The sequence below is a fragment of the Erythranthe guttata genome, chromosome 14 (assembly GCF_056151865.1).
Source record: "Erythranthe guttata isolate IM_541 chromosome 14, IM_541, whole genome shotgun sequence".
Classification (NCBI taxonomy): Eukaryota; Viridiplantae; Streptophyta; class Magnoliopsida; order Lamiales; family Phrymaceae; genus Erythranthe; species Erythranthe guttata.
Genome location: NC_142546.1, coordinates 25,879,612 through 25,899,578, shown reverse-complemented (window position 1 = coordinate 25,899,578; position 19,967 = coordinate 25,879,612). Strand labels below are relative to the sequence as shown.

The 19,967-nt window shown below is 36.0% G+C and overlaps 4 protein-coding genes and 1 pseudogene across 8 annotated transcripts; 2 read left to right on the top strand and 3 right to left on the bottom strand.

Annotated features, from left to right (window-relative positions):
• Nucleotides 1-11: 11 nt before the first annotated feature.
• LOC148765537 (secreted RxLR effector protein 161 pseudogene) lies at nt 12-750 on the bottom strand (annotated as a pseudogene).
• A 5,026-nt stretch (nt 751-5,776) lies between these two features.
• LOC105972952 (transcription factor DIVARICATA) lies at nt 5,777-10,995 on the top strand. Of its 2 annotated transcripts, none has more exons than XM_012997934.2 (3): nt 5,777-6,027; nt 9,311-9,680; nt 10,180-10,995. In XM_012997934.2, the coding sequence occupies exons 2-3, from the start codon at nt 9,334-9,336 to the stop codon at nt 10,751-10,753; spliced, it is 921 nt and encodes a 306-aa protein (XP_012853388.2). In that variant the 5' UTR covers nt 5,777-6,027; nt 9,311-9,333; the 3' UTR covers nt 10,754-10,995. The 2 variants fall into 2 exon arrangements, with proteins under 2 accessions (XP_012853388.2, XP_088669875.1); XM_088813749.1 differs by lacking the exon at nt 5,777-6,027 and adding an exon at nt 7,842-8,098.
• Nucleotides 10,996-11,018: 23 nt separating this feature from the next.
• Nucleotides 11,019-12,499, bottom strand: LOC105972954 (thioredoxin H-type 1). Of its 2 annotated transcripts, none has more exons than XM_088813750.1 (5): nt 12,378-12,499; nt 12,134-12,251; nt 11,780-11,859; nt 11,510-11,630; nt 11,019-11,424 (listed from the first exon to the last, which is right to left on the bottom strand). In XM_088813750.1, the coding sequence occupies exons 1-5, from the start codon at nt 12,405-12,407 to the stop codon at nt 11,267-11,269; spliced, it is 507 nt and encodes a 168-aa protein (XP_088669876.1). In that variant the 5' UTR covers nt 12,408-12,499; the 3' UTR covers nt 11,019-11,266. The 2 variants fall into 2 exon arrangements, with proteins under 2 accessions (XP_088669876.1, XP_088669877.1); XM_088813751.1 differs by having other exon boundaries at nt 11,780-11,856.
• Nucleotides 12,500-12,626: 127 nt separating this feature from the next.
• LOC105972953 (uncharacterized) lies at nt 12,627-14,563 on the top strand. Of its 2 annotated transcripts, none has more exons than XM_012997936.2 (6): nt 12,627-12,864; nt 13,007-13,379; nt 13,528-13,607; nt 13,898-14,005; nt 14,087-14,217; nt 14,319-14,563. In XM_012997936.2, coding segments are annotated over exons 1-6 (723 nt in total). In that variant the 5' UTR covers nt 12,627-12,834; the 3' UTR covers nt 14,320-14,563. The 2 variants fall into 2 exon arrangements, with proteins under 2 accessions (XP_012853390.2, XP_088669103.1); XM_088812977.1 differs by having other exon boundaries at nt 14,299-14,563.
• A 107-nt stretch (nt 14,564-14,670) lies between these two features.
• On the bottom strand, nt 14,671-17,313 carry LOC105972951 (alcohol dehydrogenase 1). 2 transcript variants are annotated; one of them, XM_012997933.2, is made up of 10 exons: nt 16,973-17,313; nt 16,694-16,830; nt 16,535-16,581; nt 16,107-16,432; nt 15,898-15,980; nt 15,739-15,814; nt 15,546-15,607; nt 15,348-15,443; nt 15,096-15,257; nt 14,671-15,007 (listed from the first exon to the last, which is right to left on the bottom strand). In XM_012997933.2, the coding sequence occupies exons 1-10, from the start codon at nt 17,007-17,009 to the stop codon at nt 14,876-14,878; spliced, it is 1,158 nt and encodes a 385-aa protein (XP_012853387.2). In that variant the 5' UTR covers nt 17,010-17,313; the 3' UTR covers nt 14,671-14,875. The 2 variants fall into 2 exon arrangements, with proteins under 2 accessions (XP_012853387.2, XP_088669102.1); XM_088812976.1 differs by having other exon boundaries at nt 14,671-15,023; nt 16,973-17,275.
• Between the last annotated feature and the right edge of the window lie 2,654 nt (nt 17,314-19,967).

Sequence of the window (19,967 nt, the reverse complement as noted above, 5' to 3'; positions counted from 1 at the left end):
CACACATTCAGTCACACAGACAGCACATAGTCAGTCACACAGACTGTAGAAAAAATAGCACACAGCATTTTAATCTTGGGAAATTAGGTTCAAGTTTTTCAAACAAGAACGAAATTTCTCAACTGGTAAGCACTTAGTACCCATATCAGCAGGGTTGAACTCTGAGGGGATTTTTTCAAGGTCAATAATCCCCTCTTCCACAATTCCTCTAATAAAGTGAAATTTAATCTCAATATGCTTAGTTCTATCATGGAAGACAGGGTTTTTGCACAATTGTATACCAGACTGACTGTCAGAAAACACTACCACTTTGTTCCTGTAAAAACCAATTTCAATCAGCAGGCCTTTAAGCCAGATAGCTTCTTTGAAAGCCTCAGTTGTGGCTACATATTCTGCCTCAGTAGTAGACAGAGCCACAATGCTTTGAAGCTGAGATTTCCAGCTTACACAGGAACCATTCAAAGTAAACACATAAGAAGTAGATGATTTTCTGCTATCTCTACAATTTGCAAAGTTAGAGTCCACATACCCACAGAGTTCACTCTCAGTTTTACACTTAGAAAACAGCAAACCAAGTTTAACAGAACCTTTCAAATACCTAAGCAACCACTTAAGAGCCTCCCAATGAGGCAAACCTGGATTAGACATATACCTACTCAAATAACTCACAGAGTAAGCAATATCTGGTCTTGTGCTGACCATTAAGTACATAACAGACCCTATAGCATTTGCATAAGGCACATTTTTCATCTAAGACATTTCAGGTTCAGTCTTGGGAGACTGTTCCCTACTTAACACAAAATGGGCAGCAAGATGAACAGATACAGGTTTTGCAGATTGCATAGAAAATTTCTCAAGGATTTTTTCAGTGTAAGAAGATTGATTAAGGAACAATGAACAGCCTTTTCTATCTCTGATTATGTCCATGCCAAGTATTCTTTTAGCATTTCCAAGCAATTTCATGTCAAATTCATCACTAAGACATTTAATGACATAATTGATTGTTTTAATACAAGGGCTGGTCAGAAGCATATCATCCACATAAAGGAGCAAGAAGACAGGAATTTTGGCAGAGTGTTTGAAATACAAGCATGGATCATAAGAACTTCTCAAAAAATTTAAGGATTTCATGCATGCATCAAATCTTTTATTCCACTGTCTAGGGGACTGCTTAAGACCATACAAAGATTTTTTCAATAAACACACATAATCAGGATGTTTCACATCAAGAAAACCTTCAGGCTGTTTCATGTATATTTGCTTATCTAATTCACCATGGAGAAATGCAGTTTTCACATCCATTTGTTTTAATTCCCAATCAAATTGAGCAATTAAGGCAAGCATTATTCTCACAGTAGTAAATTTCACAACAGGAGCAAATATTTCAGTATAATCAATTCCTTCTTTTTGGGTGAACCCCTTAGCCACTAGCCTAGCCTTATATCTAAGTGAATCAGATTCATGTTTAACTTTAAACAGCCATTTACAGTCAACTAATGAGCATTCAGCTGGTTTTGGCACAAGAGTCCAAGTATGGTTAACATGCAAAGATTCAATTTCTTCATTCATAGCATTCAACCAAGACACAGATTCATTAGATTTAAGGGCTTCCCTATAAGACTTAGGTTCTTTACCATCCAGAGACTCAAAGACATGAAACACATAAGATGCAAGCTGATAATAATCTAAATGATGAGGCCTAATGATGTTTCTTCTACTTCTGTCCCTAGCAAGTTGGTAATCACCAAGATTTTCCACATCAGGCACATTAGTATCAACATTTTGATCAAACACATCATTTTCAGGCACATTATTATCAGTTTCACTATCAGAATCAGATATAGTTTCATGTTGAGCAGGTATAACAGGGGAAGTCTCCACCTCAGCAGATGTAGACTCAGAAGAAATAACAGACAGACAAGGAAACTCATTCTCATTGAATATCACATTTCTACTTATCACAGTTTTAAACCCCTGTTCCCCCTTAAGCCAGCACCTATAACCCTTAACCCCCTCTGGATAACCCAAGAAAACACATTTAACAGACCTGGGATCAAGTTTATCATGTTTCTGGTGCACAAATGCAGAGCAACCAAATACTCTAAGATTAGACAAACTAACAGGAATACCAGACCACTTAGTTTCAGGTAATTCACCACATAGAGGCACAGAAGGTGATCTATTGATCACATATGCAGCAGTTAAAATAGCTTCACCCCAAAACATTTTAGACAAGCCAGATGAATTTAACATGGACCTAACTCTATCAAGTAATGTCCTATTCATCCTCTCAACAACACCATTTTGCTGAGGGGTGTAAGCAACAGTTTTATGCCTCTTTATGCCAGATTCAACACACATATCATCAAATTCAGCATTACAAAACTCAGTTCCATTGTCAGTTCTCAAGGTTTTAATTTTCTTCCCAGTTTGATTTTCAATTAAAACTTTCCATGCTTTAAATCTTTGAAACACATCAGATTTATTTTTCAGCAAGAAAACAAACACTTTTCTGGAAAAATCATCAACCACAGAGAGAAAGTATCTATTACCACCATGACTAGGAACAGGGGCAGGGCCCCACACATCAGCATGTATATATTCAAGGATATCAGTGCATTTTGAAGAGTTAGGGAAAGGAGACACATGAAATTGGACCTTAGTCTGTTTTCCTAAAATGCATGAGTCACATATGGGCAGATCAGACACACAGTCATTATCAAGATAATTGTTTTTATGCAAAAGCTCAAGCCCTTTAGCACTTATGTGACCTAACCTCCTATGCCAAAGACTAGAATGATCATGTTTAACAGAATTAGCATGCAACAAGGGTTCAGCAGAACACACATACAAATTTTGCATTCTAACAGCTTTAAACACAAATTGATCACCTTTCATAATATTTTGGCAACCATTTCCCCAACTACCATGCAGACCACTATCCTCAAGAACAGCCACAGAAAGCAAATTACTACTCAAATTAGGAACATGTCTCACATTTTTAAGCATAAGTTCAAAACCAGATTCAAACTTAAGGATAATAGTTCCTAAACCAACCACATTTACCCCACTGCTATCAGCCATAGACACATTGCCATTTTTTAGTTCCACATAAGATGTAAATAGGTGTCTATTAGGTGTCATGTGGTGTGTGCATGCAGAATCAAAGATCCAATCATTATCACATAGAGATGAAATCACAGAGTTCACACAGTCATGCACAGACTCACCAATCATGAAAACATCACCTAGATTGTCAACAACAACATTAGCCTGTTCATTATTCTTATCCTTTTTAGGTTCAGTACATTCATTTGCATAATGACCAGGTTTACCACAGTTATAGCATTTTCTGCCTTTGATCTTGTTCTTACTCCACTCTTTGCCCTTTTTAGGTTTTTGAAAAAACTGATTTTGGTTGTTATTACTGGAAGAGGCCTTGTGTTGAAACTTGAATTTAGGCTTTCCTTTCACAAAGTTAACATCACCAAAAGATTTGTGACCCTTATTGGTTTTTAAATCCAGTTCTTTGCTTTTCAAACCATTTATGACAGTGTCAAGAGTAACCTGATCTCTACCATACTTAATAGCAGATTTTACATCACTATAAGTGTCAGGAATTGCATTTAAAAGCACAATAGGAGTATAATCATCAATATTTTTATCTCCAGTTAATTTAATGTCCTGAACTAGCTTTGTAAAAATATCCAGATTCTCATCTATATTTTTACTCAAATCCAGTTTAAATCTGAAAAACTTTTCAAGTAAAAACATTTTAGAGGGCAAAGAGGTTTCAGTGTACAGATCTTGCAGTTTTTCCCATAAAGCTTTAGCATCATCTTGCTTTCCTAATTTTCTAATCACAGAATCACTCAAATTCAAGATCATCAAGGAGTAAGCAAGTTCATCAAATTCAGCTTTCTTAGCAGCAGGTGTGGTATCTTCATAGTTTAGAGTAATAGCTTTAAAACATTTTTGCTGAACTAAAACACCTTTCATTTTCTGTTGCCATATAGAAAAGTCACCTCTCCCATCAAAAGGAGCAACAGGATATGCATTCATGATTCACACAGATGAAAGGCACAGAATCACAAGGAATCACACAGAATCACACAGAATCACACAGAATCACAGAGTAACACAATAGATAATCAGATTGCCCCCCCCTTTCCAGATTCCTGCGACACTAGGTGGTCCGGACAAGAAAGGGTTTGCTGAGAGCAATCCTAAGCTACACTAACAGTAGGAATAATTGCGGAAAAATAAACCACATAGAGAGCTGGAAAATAAATCAAGTATGAGCACATCTGCCATACAGGGCCAAGTAGTGCCACACAGGGCCTCCACGCCACACAGGGCCAACTCAATGCCACACAGGGCTCCCAACTTCCACAGGAATAAACCAGGAAACGAAAAACTAGGGTTTCAGAGTGACTTACCTTATCAGAACCCAGTTAGGTTCTGTAAGCCTTCTTCAAGCAGATCTTCGAGCAACCAAGCTCTTGATACCACTGTAAGGAATCTACCAGAAGAAAGCTTACAAAAGAAAACTCAAAAAGGATGTTAGTAAAATAACATCACAAGATAAATAAATATGAATGTATAAACAGAAGTATGAAATTGAAGACAGCTCAGTCTTCCAAACCAATTCACACACACAGATCCACAAAGGTATCCACTGTTACACACACACAGTCTAGGATTGCACCATACTCAGAACCAATCCCTCTCTCTGCACTCAAACCCCCTCTAACCACCCAGATTATCAGTAAGACCACGAAGAAGAAGCACTCAGCTCCTCACCCACTCACCACAGACCCCAACTCACAGAAGAAGAAGGCAAGGTGTTTGAAATTAGGGTTTCGGTCTAGGTCTTACCCTCTGCCACACATCTCTCCGCATTAAATAGTGACTCCAGTCAAATGGAGCCGTTGAAGAGACAACCACTGGGACAAGCACGACCAAGGACGGCGGCGGATGGCCCATGGTTGCTGGAGCAAAAGAAGAAAAAAGCAGAGGGGGACCAAAGGAGAGAACAGAGATTGTCTAGGGCACAAAACGGGAAAGGGGGTACAAGGGAGAGGAAAGGTCAACTAGAATGAACGGCTGAGATCACACCAGAACCAACGGTTCAGATTTAAGCCTTCTAGATTTATTCTGGTTTGGGCCTTTCCTAATAGACAAGTGTGTGTGTAATGGGAAATTGGGCTATAGGCCCAAGACACACTTGGGCCACAACCATAACATAGCGACAGTCGAAAAATCATACGCATGTTGTCGAAAAATGAAAAATCGAAAAATCATAAACTATAGAGTTATAAGTAATAATTTAGTTATAATTTATGATAGCTAAATTTCATTACTAAGCTTGTGAATTTAAATTGCAGGGAAAGGAAACTGCTGTTGCCGCTGCAGCTAAAAAATCAGATGAATCTGATTAGTTAATTTAGCAACAATGACTCTGTAAATCTGTCATAGCGTTTTTGTTTGTAATAAAAGTTGTTAACGATTTCCTTATTTTTTTAATAAAGCACGACTTTCGATTTTGATTTTGGTTAGCGACTTTGATTTTTGGGTTAAAATTTTATAAGGAATTGATGTGGGGTGCATTGTGCCATGAGAAATATAATTTGAGGGTGGATTTTGCCAATTTAAAATATTAGGGTGCAAAGCGCCAATTAGCGTTAATTATGGGGTGCAAAATGCAATTCACCCCAAATATACAAAATAAAAAATCTCCAACATAAATATATAATTTCAAAAAAAAAAATAAAAAATTATCAGCAATTGAGAACGAGAAATATGGCATGGGGAGGGAGAACTTCGTGAGTGATTCGCATGGCAGACTACAAACTAAATCAAATACCCAAATCGCAATATCTGGAAATCCACATGCTTATCTGCGCACTCCACATTTTCCGTCAAACAATCGGCACCATGTCCAAACTCCGGCCACCGTCACGGTTGCGGCAGAGGAAGCAGCCGGTGTGTCTGCGGCGACGGGATGGCTGCGTCTTTCCTCATAAGGTATCATCTACTTTTGTATGAAATCGTTAATTCTAGGTTTTTGAGTATGTGTTACCTTGCATTCTATCTGTTCGACAAAATGCCCGAATAAAGTTCTTATATGGATTGGTGATTCCTTTCTTTGTGAATACATTCTCTATTGAGATTTATCAAGTTGGGCGTTCACTGTTCATCTTGCCCCTTATACTTGACTGTATTAATGATATTGAGAGAATAGAAGCAATACGAATTTGCTGTGCTCTCGTAGTTGTTTGTCCATTTCAGACCTATGTGATTTATAATGCTGTTCAAGAATTTAGGATGTCGAGATTTCAACCTGTCGAGAGTGAGAATCATGCCCTTCCAATTGAAATGGAACTTCAGTAGAGAGAAAGGGGGCCTTTTAAGAAAGTAGTGGTGCAAGTAGTAGAAGAATTAGTAGTGATATAGTGATCAAAGATTAGAATGCATAACCAATTAACCATTAGAATAAACAAGTAGACAAGGACACTGGGGAGGAGTTATATCCAAATTATCTACGTATGCACATGATTACACAAATTGAATAAATATCCAATGCATGTAAATAAAGCATCTAGTGACATATAACAGTAAAATCTTCATAAATTCATATCTAAATTATTTGCAGGCATAGTTTAGGCCCCCCTCTGTTTCTACAGTGTATGTAATGCCAGTAAGCATGTGATCAGGGTATTTTATTTTGCCTTCTGAAAGTATAACTCCTTCAGTTCTTTCAACTATTCTAAATTATAAATTTTTAGGCAACAATGCTCGTAATATTTTTTCTTCCATATATATATATATATATATATATATATATATATATATATATATATATGTAAAATTTAAGTAACTACCGCCATAAGATTATGATTGATTGATGCTTATTATCTAAAATGACAAAGGTCTGCATCTCTAGACATTGTCAAGATTGTGTGAGTTGTGTCATTACATGTGAAAACATGATTTCATTTTAGAATCCTCCTCTTATTTGGTAAAGAACTTCAAGTAACCTGTTTTATATATGCAATGTTTGCCTAAATTTATTGAATCAACATACGCAATCATGCACGTGCTAAAGTAAATCAATCAACATTTTAATAAAGAATCTGCATCTCTAGACATCTTCATGATTGTGTGAGTTGTGTCATTACATGCGAAAATATGATTTCATTTTAGAATCCTCTGCAATCTGTTTTATATATGTAATGTTTGCCTAAATTTATTGAATCAACACCACGTAATCATACCCGTGCTAAAGTAAATCAATCAACATTTTAATAAAGAACTAAAGGAAAAAAATATCAGATTATGTGAATCACCAGGTAGCCGCTGAGCAATAATGCACGGCAACTTAGTAGAAAAAAGTAAATTTCTCCGTGATTTATGCACACGGCAAAGACTAGTGCGATGGAAAAATTAATTACAGCAAATTGTAACGCTCGCGGAAAACCTTGCATGCACGCCATCTTCACTTGCACGCGCACAAAGCCTTTATGGTGCTCACACACACATACACTCATATATTCACTCTCTCACACATAATCAACTCACACAAATACATATTTGTGTATGATTTTGCTAATTTAATTATCGCATTAAAGAATTCTAAGAATAAAAAATAGATTAAGATTGCCAGGTGGCTGTTGAACGATACCACATGGCCGCCTATTCAGGGGAAAAGTGATTTTCTCCATGATGTATGCACACAGAAAAGTGAGTGCTTTGATCACTCCATTTCGTAAAGCACACGCGCAAGCTTGCATGCACACCACACCACCTATATTACAATCACAGGACACACACACACACACACACACACACACACACACACACACACACACACACACACACATAGCATGGTTCTTCAGAGTAAAAAAAGCGTCTTAGGGGAAAAAATTATCAAGAAATAAAGTTTATACAAATAGTATGGTTCTTCAGGGTAGATAATCGTCTTGAGAGAAAAAAATATTAAGAGAAGAAGTGTATTCGGTAGGGATTTGGAGGTAAGTGCCTTTATTAGCTGCGTTTGCCAAGAAGAAGAGTTTCGGCAATTAATTGTTACTACAAGGTAAATCTATTATTTACATAAATTGATCTTATTTTAGTAATAAAACAATTGTATTGTCTTAGGATCTATATGGCTGTATATGGGATTCCATAGAAGAGAATGAAGATCTAGTAATTGATAATGAATGTCATATTATTGTGGATTTGTGAAGGTGAAATCGATACAAGGGCAAAGAAGGTAAGAACGAAAGGGGAAATAACCCCAAAGAACTGCGTGATTGATGTAGCTTGATGCCGTAATTCCAACTTTTTTATGTAGAAATTTGTTAATTTCCGAGTATTATCGTATCGTGGGCCCCCTCCTAAAGAATGTTTAGTGTATATTTGTCGCGGCGAAGACAGTATTAGCCATCCCACTGTGTAGAGCCCCCCTATAATATACCTGATTTTTTATTTGATCTAAATTAATAACTCAATTGGCCAAATTATAACTGAGACCAAGAAATTTCTCCATCAATATGAGGTTTTTTATCACTTATTTTCTTATTCAATACTTTAGCTACTGTTGGATGGCCATTAATTGCATGATTGAGGTAGTGCATCATGAAAGTTGTTATCATAATTACATAACAAGCAGGTGCATATTTTTATGATCAAGCACACTATTTCATCCTGAATTATGCATATGAAGTTATGTTTACCAACTGTGGTTAGTGGTCATGCATAGAAGTAATCGTGTGTGCAGTATGGGTAAGACTGCGCTTTTCTTAGAAATAATTATATCTTTTGGCATTTTCAGGTGTAAAAATTGTTGCAATACTGTTTAGGGGTTTAATTTAGCAACACTTCCGTCATCCTATGGATATGATTGAATCAGGACTACCGTATGGACGCTGTTTTATTACTTTAACGGATTCTTTAACTTTAAACAATTAAGTTTCTGTTTGTTTGTTTTCATAAACTTAATAATGACTGTGCAAAAATCTAACCCTGTAGGGCCTTTTACTTGTTTTGAACTATGTGAATTCCTTTTGTACCTAGCCAGCTAAGAAACTCCCTATATGTAATTCATTCTTGTTTTATTCTGTTTCTCGCAAGCATTACTGTAGAGTCCCTTTTCACATTTGCATGGTTCAGCGGTTATTAAATTCCCAACAAAATAGATTTTGCTGCTACTTTCTTTAATAAGACAGGACGTGTTCCGAGATTCCATCCTATAACATGATATTTCATATTTAGAAAGGTCATCATTCTCTGTTTTCACTATTCACAGAAGCTTTCCCAGTTGCCTCGAGAATGGATACAGATTGGACAGTCAGCAGCAGCTCCTGGTATTGGGAGGAGGACAAAATATTTAGGAATTCGTACTGGACTAGGGAGGAGGATAAGGCATTCGAGAATGCTCTTGCACTTTACCATGATGACCCCAATCAGTGGGAAAAGATTGCAGAGGCAGTTCCCGGGAAAACAATCGAAGACTTAAAACTTCACTATGAAGACTTACGTGCTGATGTGGTGGCAATTGAGTCTGGCGATGTACCTCTGCCTAAGTACCCAAATAACGTCAGTGTTCCCCAAATGAGTAAGAAACCACCGAGAAGAGGTGTGAAACGGGGTATTCCTTGGTCGGTAAAGCAACATAGGTAAAATAACTGTTCAACTTTTTCTTTATCTATTGCCATTCTAGTAGTACTTGTTGTTTATTTGGTTTGATATCGTTGAAGTACTTGTTATGATGATATTATGTGTGTTCTCTCTATGGTATGGTGTGATGGCTAAAATTCTGAAAGGTTCGTTGCACATTTTCGTGTTAAATAAATAGGATTCCCTATTTGAGACGACCATTTTGCATTCTAGTAAGTGTAAGGGGAAAAAAAACGTCTTCATACAGCTCTGATCATTCAGCTTAAAACCATATCCTGTCAGGTTTTGTCAGGTTTTCTCCAACTGATTCCCTATTGTTCAATTATGTGTGGTACTCGATGGTACAAATGACAATGTGTTGCATGCAATACTCTGTTTCATTAGATAATATATCCTTCAATTTGAGCGCACATAGAACTTTCCCATCTGTTTCTCAGATTGCAATTGTTCCGAATAAACTGCCTAGTTTCATATTTGTTTCATGCATCTGGTTTATAGGCAATTTCTCGAGGGGTTGGAGAAGTACGGGAAAGGTGATTGGAAGAGCATTGCAAGAAACTGTGTGGCGGGCAAAACAAACAGCCAGGTGGCAAGCCATGCTCAGAAATACTTCAAACGTCTGAAGTTAGGCAGTAAGAAGGGCAAAAGGCCAAGCATCAACGATATTAGAACTGTCCACCCTGAGACCACCCCGCCAGCTGTCGAGGAGCCAGCACTGCCTGTGTATCCGAAAGGAGCTTCAACAAGTATTGCTCCTTTCGGCGGTGTAACGTCTGGCCCTCAGTTTGCTAGCTGCCAGGCTATGATGATGTCAGCAGAGGCGGACCCAGGTTTGCCAGCGTGGAGCATGTTCGTGGGCCCGTATGGTAGCCAGCCGATAATTCAGGAGCCCGTGTGTTCATCAGCTGAGATGATGTCAGCGTATTGTTATTATCATCCTCGTACTGAAAGGATGGTGCAAGAGAGTGGTGGTGTGGCTGCTGCTTCTTATGGTTCGTTTGATATTCCTTTTACCTCGGAGTTTGGGGATCTTGATGTGGAAGAGTTTGTGCTGCCTCATTTCTTGGACTGAAGCGTTTGGTGCTTGCTAAGTCAAAACTTATTAAGTAGTATTCAGATGGTGAATTTAGTATGGATAATAATATGTAAGGTGTGATGTTTATAATGTTACTTAGACCTATTGTATGTATTGTTGTGCAGTATATATATATATATAGAGAGAGATACAACTGTTGGCTTATTTTATGTTGATTGAGCTTTTGATGTTGTGTTTGGACGAATTCCAGATGAGTAATGTTTGGGTTTGATTTGGTCTTTTTGGGTACTATACTAGAAAATTATTTAAATACATTCTCATTTGTTTCACCCTAAATTGTAATCTTAAAAACTCATGTATTTTCTTGGTGTGAAAAAAAGAATAAAATAGAAAGTAAATTACTTGGGAGTACTAGATTAGTTAGCTAGCTTATTTAGTAGAGTCCCTCAGTCACTTTCCATTTGTAATATATCGTTAAAGAATTATTAAACACGAGCGGAGCGCCACGTCAATCAAGATCTGAGAAGCGCGCACCAGCAAAAGATATAACTACATCCAACAGCCTCGCCCGGTACCGTCACCATCTCGGTTGATTCTCGTCTCCACATCATCGATCAAATTACCAACATACCTACCCACTACCTTCCCTTGTTTCAGGAAAAAAAACGTGGGCACATCCTCAACTAAGTATTCACGAGCAAGAGTCTGCACACAGTAATACTGAATTCAGCAAATCAAAATTACCAATCTACAAATTTTGATTGAAAATGTTGAAGCAAGGGTCACATAACTTAAGGTCATGAGCATAGATCTGGAGGAATATAACATCGTTTCTCTTCTTTGCAATCTTGGCTAGTTTGGGAGCAATCGATAAACATACTTTGCACCATGGCTTCATGAACTCTACCACTACCTGATCAAACACTCGTACCGTAGAATCGTCAATCGTAAAACATCTTACAAAGAAAGATGTTAATCAAATAATCAAAGCAAAACTCAAATCATGAATATAGCAGGGATACATGCCATGATAATGATAAGAAAGCAATTTCTAGTACTTACCAGTTTGTTTGACTTCACACCCTTCTTGAAATACTCCCTCCACTTGCCAATGGAGTTTATTTCAATCACTCGCCCATCTCCTAAAAAAAAAAGAAAACGACTAAATAATCTAATTTAATTCCTCCAAAATAACTTTTCAATTTGGTAACTAGACAGTATAGCACCAACAAGTGAACAAAATTACAAGAATCGGCTAATTAGGAAACTAATAATATTTCTCAAGATTCACATATTCGTCAGTCAGTCAAAATAAGTCAAAATAACGGGTTTGGATGTGCCCGTTCGTGGCAAAATGCAAAAAATGCGCAAAGTACTGGTGGCAAAATACTATTAACCCTAGAACTAATTGGATACCTGCGGTGGCTGATGGACCGTAAAAAGGGCGAGTGCAAGAAGGAACTCTATGAACGAACCCCATCGGCGGCGGCGGGTTCACCGACGGACGATTGGAAGCTACGATCTTACTCAACGCCTTCTCCCACCAAATAATTACGGAAAGAAAAAAAAAACAATTAGTAATTGCGAGGGTTAACACACACACACACACACGCACATATATATATATATATATATATATATAACTGAACAATTTAAAAACCTTGAACGTGGAAGCGAAGGGGTTAGCCATGGGGTGTGGGAACCGACAACTGTAGAGAGATGTTTAGAGAAAGTTGATGGAGCCCTAGTTCTGGGTAATGGGTATATATAGGTAATTGGATCTTTTGCGTTTCAGCACTTGACCCTTCAACTATTCTCTTATATCCAATTCAATCCCTAAAGTAACTAACTATTGATCATCGTACCCTCAACAAGTTTAGATACATGCAAAATACACCCTTAAATGTATATATTGATACGGACCCATTTGCCCTAAGATATATTAACTTAATTGCCAAAATATGAAATTGATCATTTAATAAATATGTAGCAAGGAAGAATTGAGAAAATAGAAAAATAAAAATAAAAATAAAAAATACGTAAAAGAAAATCGTGAAGGGGTCCTATTAATATATACCCAGAACATAACTAGGGCACGCTGTCGGTTCCCGCACGCCATGGCTAACATCTTCGCTTCCTCTTTCAAGGTTTTTAGTGTATATATATATATATATATATATGTGTGTGTGTGTGTGTGTGAGTAATAATGCGTGGGAATTAATTAATTACTGATTGTTTTGTTGTAATTATTTTGTTGGTACGAAACTGAAATTTGATTCGGGGGAGAAGGCGTTAAGTAAGATCGGCGGTTGCAATCGTCTGGTGTTGAAGAAACCGGTGGTGCCGATGGGATTGAATCATAGGGTTACTAATAGTCTTCCTTTTTGCACTCGCCCTCTTTATGAGTGCAGTCGCGCTCTTTTTGATAGCTGGTGTGCAAAAAATGGTAAAAAATATTCTTGTGATGAAGAAAAAGAGTACAGATATAAGTTATTCGAAAAAACCTGCGAACGTGTGAACCGGCATAACTCGGATCCCAGAACCACTCACACAACGGGTCTCACAATTTTCGCCGATATAACCCGTGATGAGTTCCTGAACAATTATGTGCAGCAGCGTAATGGAGATGTGGAAGAAAGACCTGTTAATCCACCAACCACGGGTACGTTTTGCCATTTCTATTGTGATTCTTGCATTTTTGTTCACTTGTTGTTGGTTGGTGCTATACTTTCTAGTTCAGTATAATTTGAAAATTGAAAAGTTAGTTTGGAAGAATTAATTTAGATTCATAAATGGTTTTCTTTGTTTAGGAAATGGAAAAGTGATCGAAATTCACTCAATGGGCAAGTGGAAGCAGCATTTCCGGAACTGTGTCAAGTCAAAGAAACTGGTAACTAGTTCTTGCTTTCTAATAATAGCTTGTATCCCTGGCTATTTTATTGATTCGAGTTTACGAATGATGAAGTTGTTTATCATCATGGCTATATATATGAGATTGTATACCTATTGATTTGAGTTTTGCTTTTCTTATTTATGGATTTGATTAACATCTTTCTTGGTTTTGTTGCTTGAACCCAATACGAATGTTGTATAGAAATTTATGAAAATGATGTTCATTTAATTACAATTGTTTCTTGCGGTTTCTCATTTTGACACATGTAACCAAATTCTTTTGATCAGGTAGTGGCATATTTCATGAAGCCATCCGGAGAACAATGTTACGTAGCCAATATGGCAAAGAAGAGAACCGATGTTATATTCCTGAAGATCGACGCTAATGAGCTGAAGTTATGTAACACTTTGCAACCTTTTTTTGCTAGTTCCAACATTTTCGGAAATTTGATATTTGCTGAATTGAATTGTGTGCAGACTCTTGCTTGTGACTACACAATTGAGGATGTGCCCACGTTTGTGTTCCTGAAACAAGGGAAGGAAGTCGATAGGTGTGTGGCTCCTGTCATCAATCATCTACGCAGGAAAATTGACCGTCTTGCATGGTGGTTCGTTTCTTTCTCTTATTGATGGATTATTAGTTATGTTTGAAGTACATTCTAATTTTAGTAGTTTGTAATTTGATTTAGTTCGTTTCCTTTTGTCTTAGAGTTTGGAGATTTGGATACGGAAGAGCGTTTGTACTGCTGAAGGAAGGTGTTACTATCCATCTGTGGAGTAGTTTTATGTGTTTGCTTTCTCTATTTTTCTTCTTCTCGTTTTTATATTAAGTTGAAACTTATTTCTCTTATTAAGTTGAAACTTATTAAGTATTGATATTGGTGAGTTTAGTATGGATAATTTTGTATTTCATGAAACTTATTAAGCATTGATATTGGTGAATTTAGTATTTCATGCTTTGTGCGTTGCCAACATTCCGAATGATGATTCATATATTGGATGGATGGGGTCCGGGAATTTTAATTAATAATTAAGAATAGAAAAATAAACAAAAAATCCAATGAAAAATAATTAATCATATAACAAAATAGGTAAGTAGTAATTATAATTGAACAACAACATGAAAATTCGAACTAGGCAATCACAATCTGGTATATTTATTTATTATTAAAATACTAGATCAAATTACTATTAGGGCTAAAATAAAAAAGCAACATACATACATAATTAATTAATTAATTAACAAAGTGTTCCTTCCTTGATGAGTTAATTATTATTATTATTATTATCCATGGTGATAATGCAACGAAGAGACTCCCCTTTGAGCATGTAATCAAAAGCTTTGTTTATCTCCGAGAATGGGATTCTGTGTGTTATAAATTTCTCCAGCTCCAGCTCCTGCCATTCCCAAAATCTATTAATTTCATTAATAATTTTTTCATATTACAAAATGTAGAATGTTATAACAAGAATATCACAAATTCACCTTGTTCATATACTTTTCGACGACATTTGGGATATCGCTCCTCGGCTTGTAATTGCCGAAAAATGTTCCTTTGAGAGTCCTCTCGTTCAGCAAATTTACCGGATGAGTCTTGAATGCATCGTCCTTGTTCGGCACTCCCACAAGCACCGCCACTCCCCAACCCTATAATAATATCAAATATCCAAATATCACTATATATATATATATACATATACAAGTATTGAGCATATATATTTATTATTAATTAATTACATCATGAACACATTCGAATGCCGATATCATTGCATTAACATTTCCCGTGCACTCGATGCTACGGTCAACTCCACCATCGGTCATCTCAGCAATCACCTGATAATTAATACTCCATACATCATTTAGATGCAGTTCAAATGAAATAACATGTGTGTATATGTGTGTGTTTATGTCAGAATCTTGGACAATTGAAATAACCTCTTGAACAGGCTTGTCATAATTCTTTGGATTCACAAACTCCGTCACACCGAATTTCTTTGCTGTTTTCAGAAGAACAAATTGAAGACACTAATTAATTAATGGACAGTCATTAATTAGTAGCACTATTATTATTATATATGCATCACTCTTATAGCATATTCAAGATTTATTGAGTAATTAAAAGGAAAACCTTCATTGAAACGACTCGGGTTTAAATCAACCCCTATAATCCTCGTCGCCCCTGAAATTCTAGCCCCTTCCGCAGCCTGGAAAAAATATTAAATCAATAAATAACCAAATTAAAACACTCAATATACATATATACACATGTTCTTAATAATCTACTCACAGCAAGCCCGACAGCTCCCAATCCGAAAATGGCAACAGTCGATCCCTTAGTCGGTTTCGCAACATTCAAAGTGGCACCAAGTCCTTCGATAAACAGATACATAAAATTAAAAAAAAAAAAATTACGATATTTTTAATTTCATGGTATAATATAATACAACACGTCCATATATAAACACAATTTTCGATGAAATTATTAAATTAGGTTACCGGTTGATATTCCACAGCTGAGGACACAAACAATGTCGAGTGGGGCGGATGGATTGATCTTAGCAAGACAGCCAACGTGGACGACCGTGTACTCGCTGAAAGTCGAAGTTCCCAAGAAATGGTGGATTGGTTTGCCATCTTTAGAGAACCTGGTTTTGCCATCTTCAATCATGGCACCTCTCTCCGTGTTTATTCTTAAGAGATCACACATGTTGCTTTCCGACGATTTACAGTGGCGGCACTCCTTGCACTCTCCGGTGAACACCGGAAGAACATGGTCGCCCGGTTTCACATCCGTCACACCTTCTCCCACACTCTCCACAATTCTGTTTATTTGCAGGAAAATTCAAATTCAAACCGAGCAAATCGTGATTGCATTTTTCACATAATAAAAAATCAGAAACAATAATTTAATTTGACATAAATACCCTCCAGCTTCATGGCCGAATATACGAGGAAACAGAGGGGTTTGTCCCTGCATTAATGGAGGATTACGATTTACGACAAACCCTAATTAATTAACGAAAAATAGGATCTATTTGGAATATACTTAAATGATTTGAGGAGTGATTAATGTTTAAGTGTACCTTAGCTTCCCAGAAGTAAACATCGGTGTGGCAGAGGGAGGTGAAGAGGATCTTCACACGAACTTCCATTTTCTGCGGCGGCGCCACCTCTACTTCTTCAATCACCAGAGGCTTCCCCGCCTCCCACGACACCGCCGCTAAAAAAAAAACATTTCCCCGGACGATTATTAATTAGCAGAAAATTGCGAGCGAAAATGAAATTCGACACAGATAAAATCAGCAAAACCCCCAAATCAAAGAGATCCAGAATCAGTGGGTGAATTAGGGTTAAGAAATCACCTTTGCAGCGAATAACTTGACCTTCAGTGCTCGACATTTTTCTCACCGATCACTGTGTGTGTATTTGTGTGTCAGTGTGTGTAATTGATAAACAACGTGGAGCTGAGATACATATACATATACATACACACACATATATATGTATATATAGAGAGCAAAGTGGAACATATCCATCCATCCATCCACCGCCAGAGAAGAGAAGAGAAAAGCACTCACATTTGGCAAATTCATTCCAACGTGTCACTTTCTTGTTCTACAAGCCCTCCCATTTGTCTCCTCTTCTTTCTATGAACACGTCACCATAAATAAAATTATTGTATTTTTTTCTCATTTTTAAATATATATATATATATATATAATTAGCTATTTATTATTATATTATATCCCCCTGTTTTAAAGGGGAATTTTAATGTAATTAATGTGATTTATTCATTTATAATTAATACATATGCATGAATATATGAAGAAATAAAAAGTGTTGGAAGGAATTTAATTTCGTTAATTTTATTGGCTCTGATTTTTTTTTAATAATGAAGTAATCCTCAGTCAAGCGTATAGGTGCACTGATTAAACCAACATTCTCGTATAGTAACTTGTAAATTATACGAGAGACGTAAACCACACTAGAATAATTATGTGTAACAAGCTCGACCTAGCGACCGTTGAGAAGGGGACTCGAACCTGCATTTCTTCTTGCTAATGTGACTTGGATAACAAGTCAATTATATACCAAAATTGTTGAGTTTAACTTGATAATCAAAATAAGTTTAATATACTTTATGAGAAAAAAAGTGTGATTAAATCATACCATTTATAGTTAAATTAGGCTCTTATCATGTGTATTCATAATTAAAAGAGAACATGTGATTAGGCAAGATATTTTTAGTAAGATTCAACATAATCATATGATATTAATGTTTATCCTAAAAAATATCTATATAAAAAAAATCTACATAAAGATTCAAAATTCAAAATGAAATAGGCCGAGTGAATGGGCTTTATTAGTTTTTGGTCAAATAATATAGCCCAGTCCGGTTGTCACGTGTGGCCCGTCTATGCAAGCAATGGAAATGGCAGCCCAAGAATTTCCAGAATTTCTCTAATTGTAATTATTTTGAAAATATATTTTATTTGTAATTTCTTCTATATAAACAATATATATCGATCGAAGCATTTCTTACCTATATTGGATAAGTTTAGATCATATGATATTGGATTAATTTCCTACTGACTAATTAATTAATTAATTAGTTAGTATAATATTCGGTATGTAAGACTACGACTGTGTTTGACAAAATTAAACACTGAACACTAAATGCTGAATACATGACTGAATCGTTAAGAGTGGTGTCTGAATACTGAATACATTCAATGTTTAAACTTGTTTGATAACTGAAACAGTATCTGAATAACGTAATTTTACTGTATTAACCCTCATAATTATTGAACATAATGTAATTTCAATAATATCTAAATGAAAAAAAAAATTATGTGCATTTTAATTATTTATTATATTTATTTGTACGAAACTAAAAATTGTAAATCTAAATATTATTATTTTAACAAATATATAAAACAAAAAAGTCGAACATAATTTAAAACTTTTAGCAAAAAAGTCATAAAAGAAAAGGAAGGGAACAAAAATTATATTTCACAATACCAATTGTGGAAGAATATTTCATTATAGATTAATTTAATCAAATCAAATTTTATATTAATTATTTTCTGGACCCTTTGAAACATCTAGCAAGTCTCCACGGTTTCATTTATCTCTCTCATCTCATAGCCATTTATTGTATTTTTAATTCCAAATAATATATTGTCAAGAAAAGACAAAAGAGGGGTACATTTGTCTAAAATGTATTCAGATGTACATCTGATCGAATAAGTCATAAATTTTGGGAATTGCTTTTTGCGGTTTGAAAATTGCTATTTGCGGTTTATAACAAAATCCCCAAAAAAATACTTTATTTCACTAAAACCACAAAACTTCCCAAAAAAAATCAAAAACCCCCCCAAAACGCGTAAGAGCCCAACTTGAGCGCCCATTCATGCAGTGCACGCCCAAGTTGGGCGTGCAAGCTGCATTTGGGCGCCCGAGTTGGGCGTCCAGTGCAAAAATATATATATTTTTTTTTTAAATGTTCGAACGCCCATCTTGGGCGTTCGAACATTTTTTTGCGAAAAAAAAAGCCCTACAAATCGATTTGTAGGGCTTTTTAACATGAAATTGGTTCCGTAATCGACCTACCCAATGCATATTACACATAAAAGAGTCGAAATTACATCAAAAAATCGAAGCCCAACCCTTCTTCAAGCTTGATTTCGAATTTTCGATTTTTTTTTTGCTATTTGCTGTTTTGGGGGGTTTTTGGATATTTTTAAAAGTTTTGGGGGGTTTTGTTATAAACCGCGAATAGCAATTTTGTGACCGCAAATAGCATTTCATTAAATTTTAGACTGAGTCAATAAGAGATAAATGGCTTTGTTCAGAAATTCACACCAAACAAACTTAATGGAGTAATGCTGACCGAATCAGTGATAAATGCCCATTCAGATGCCATTAAGAGGTTATCAAACACACCCTAAATCTTGTATTATATCTGTTAAAGTCTTGTATTATATGTGATTTGTCTATAATAAAATTAACATTTAGTTTGAAGGGCAAAATAGTCTTTTACTTGTTTAATCACCCCTTATTAAATTAATTTTAGGGGATTAATTTCATGAAATAGTAAGAGTTTGAAAAAAAAATGTGCATCTTACCAATCGAATATGTTTCTAACAGCTGCTATTTAGTCAGTAGAATATGATAGCGGTAACCTAACAACCCGAAATATTTATACACTGATTCGTCATGGCTCACTTCATAATCACATGCTTCCATTACTGGCTGGTTTGGTTCAAACTTCAATCCATACTAGAAATAAATAATAAGTCAACTTATTAATTAAATTGTTATTTACATTGTGGGATCCTCGGATTGGATATTCAC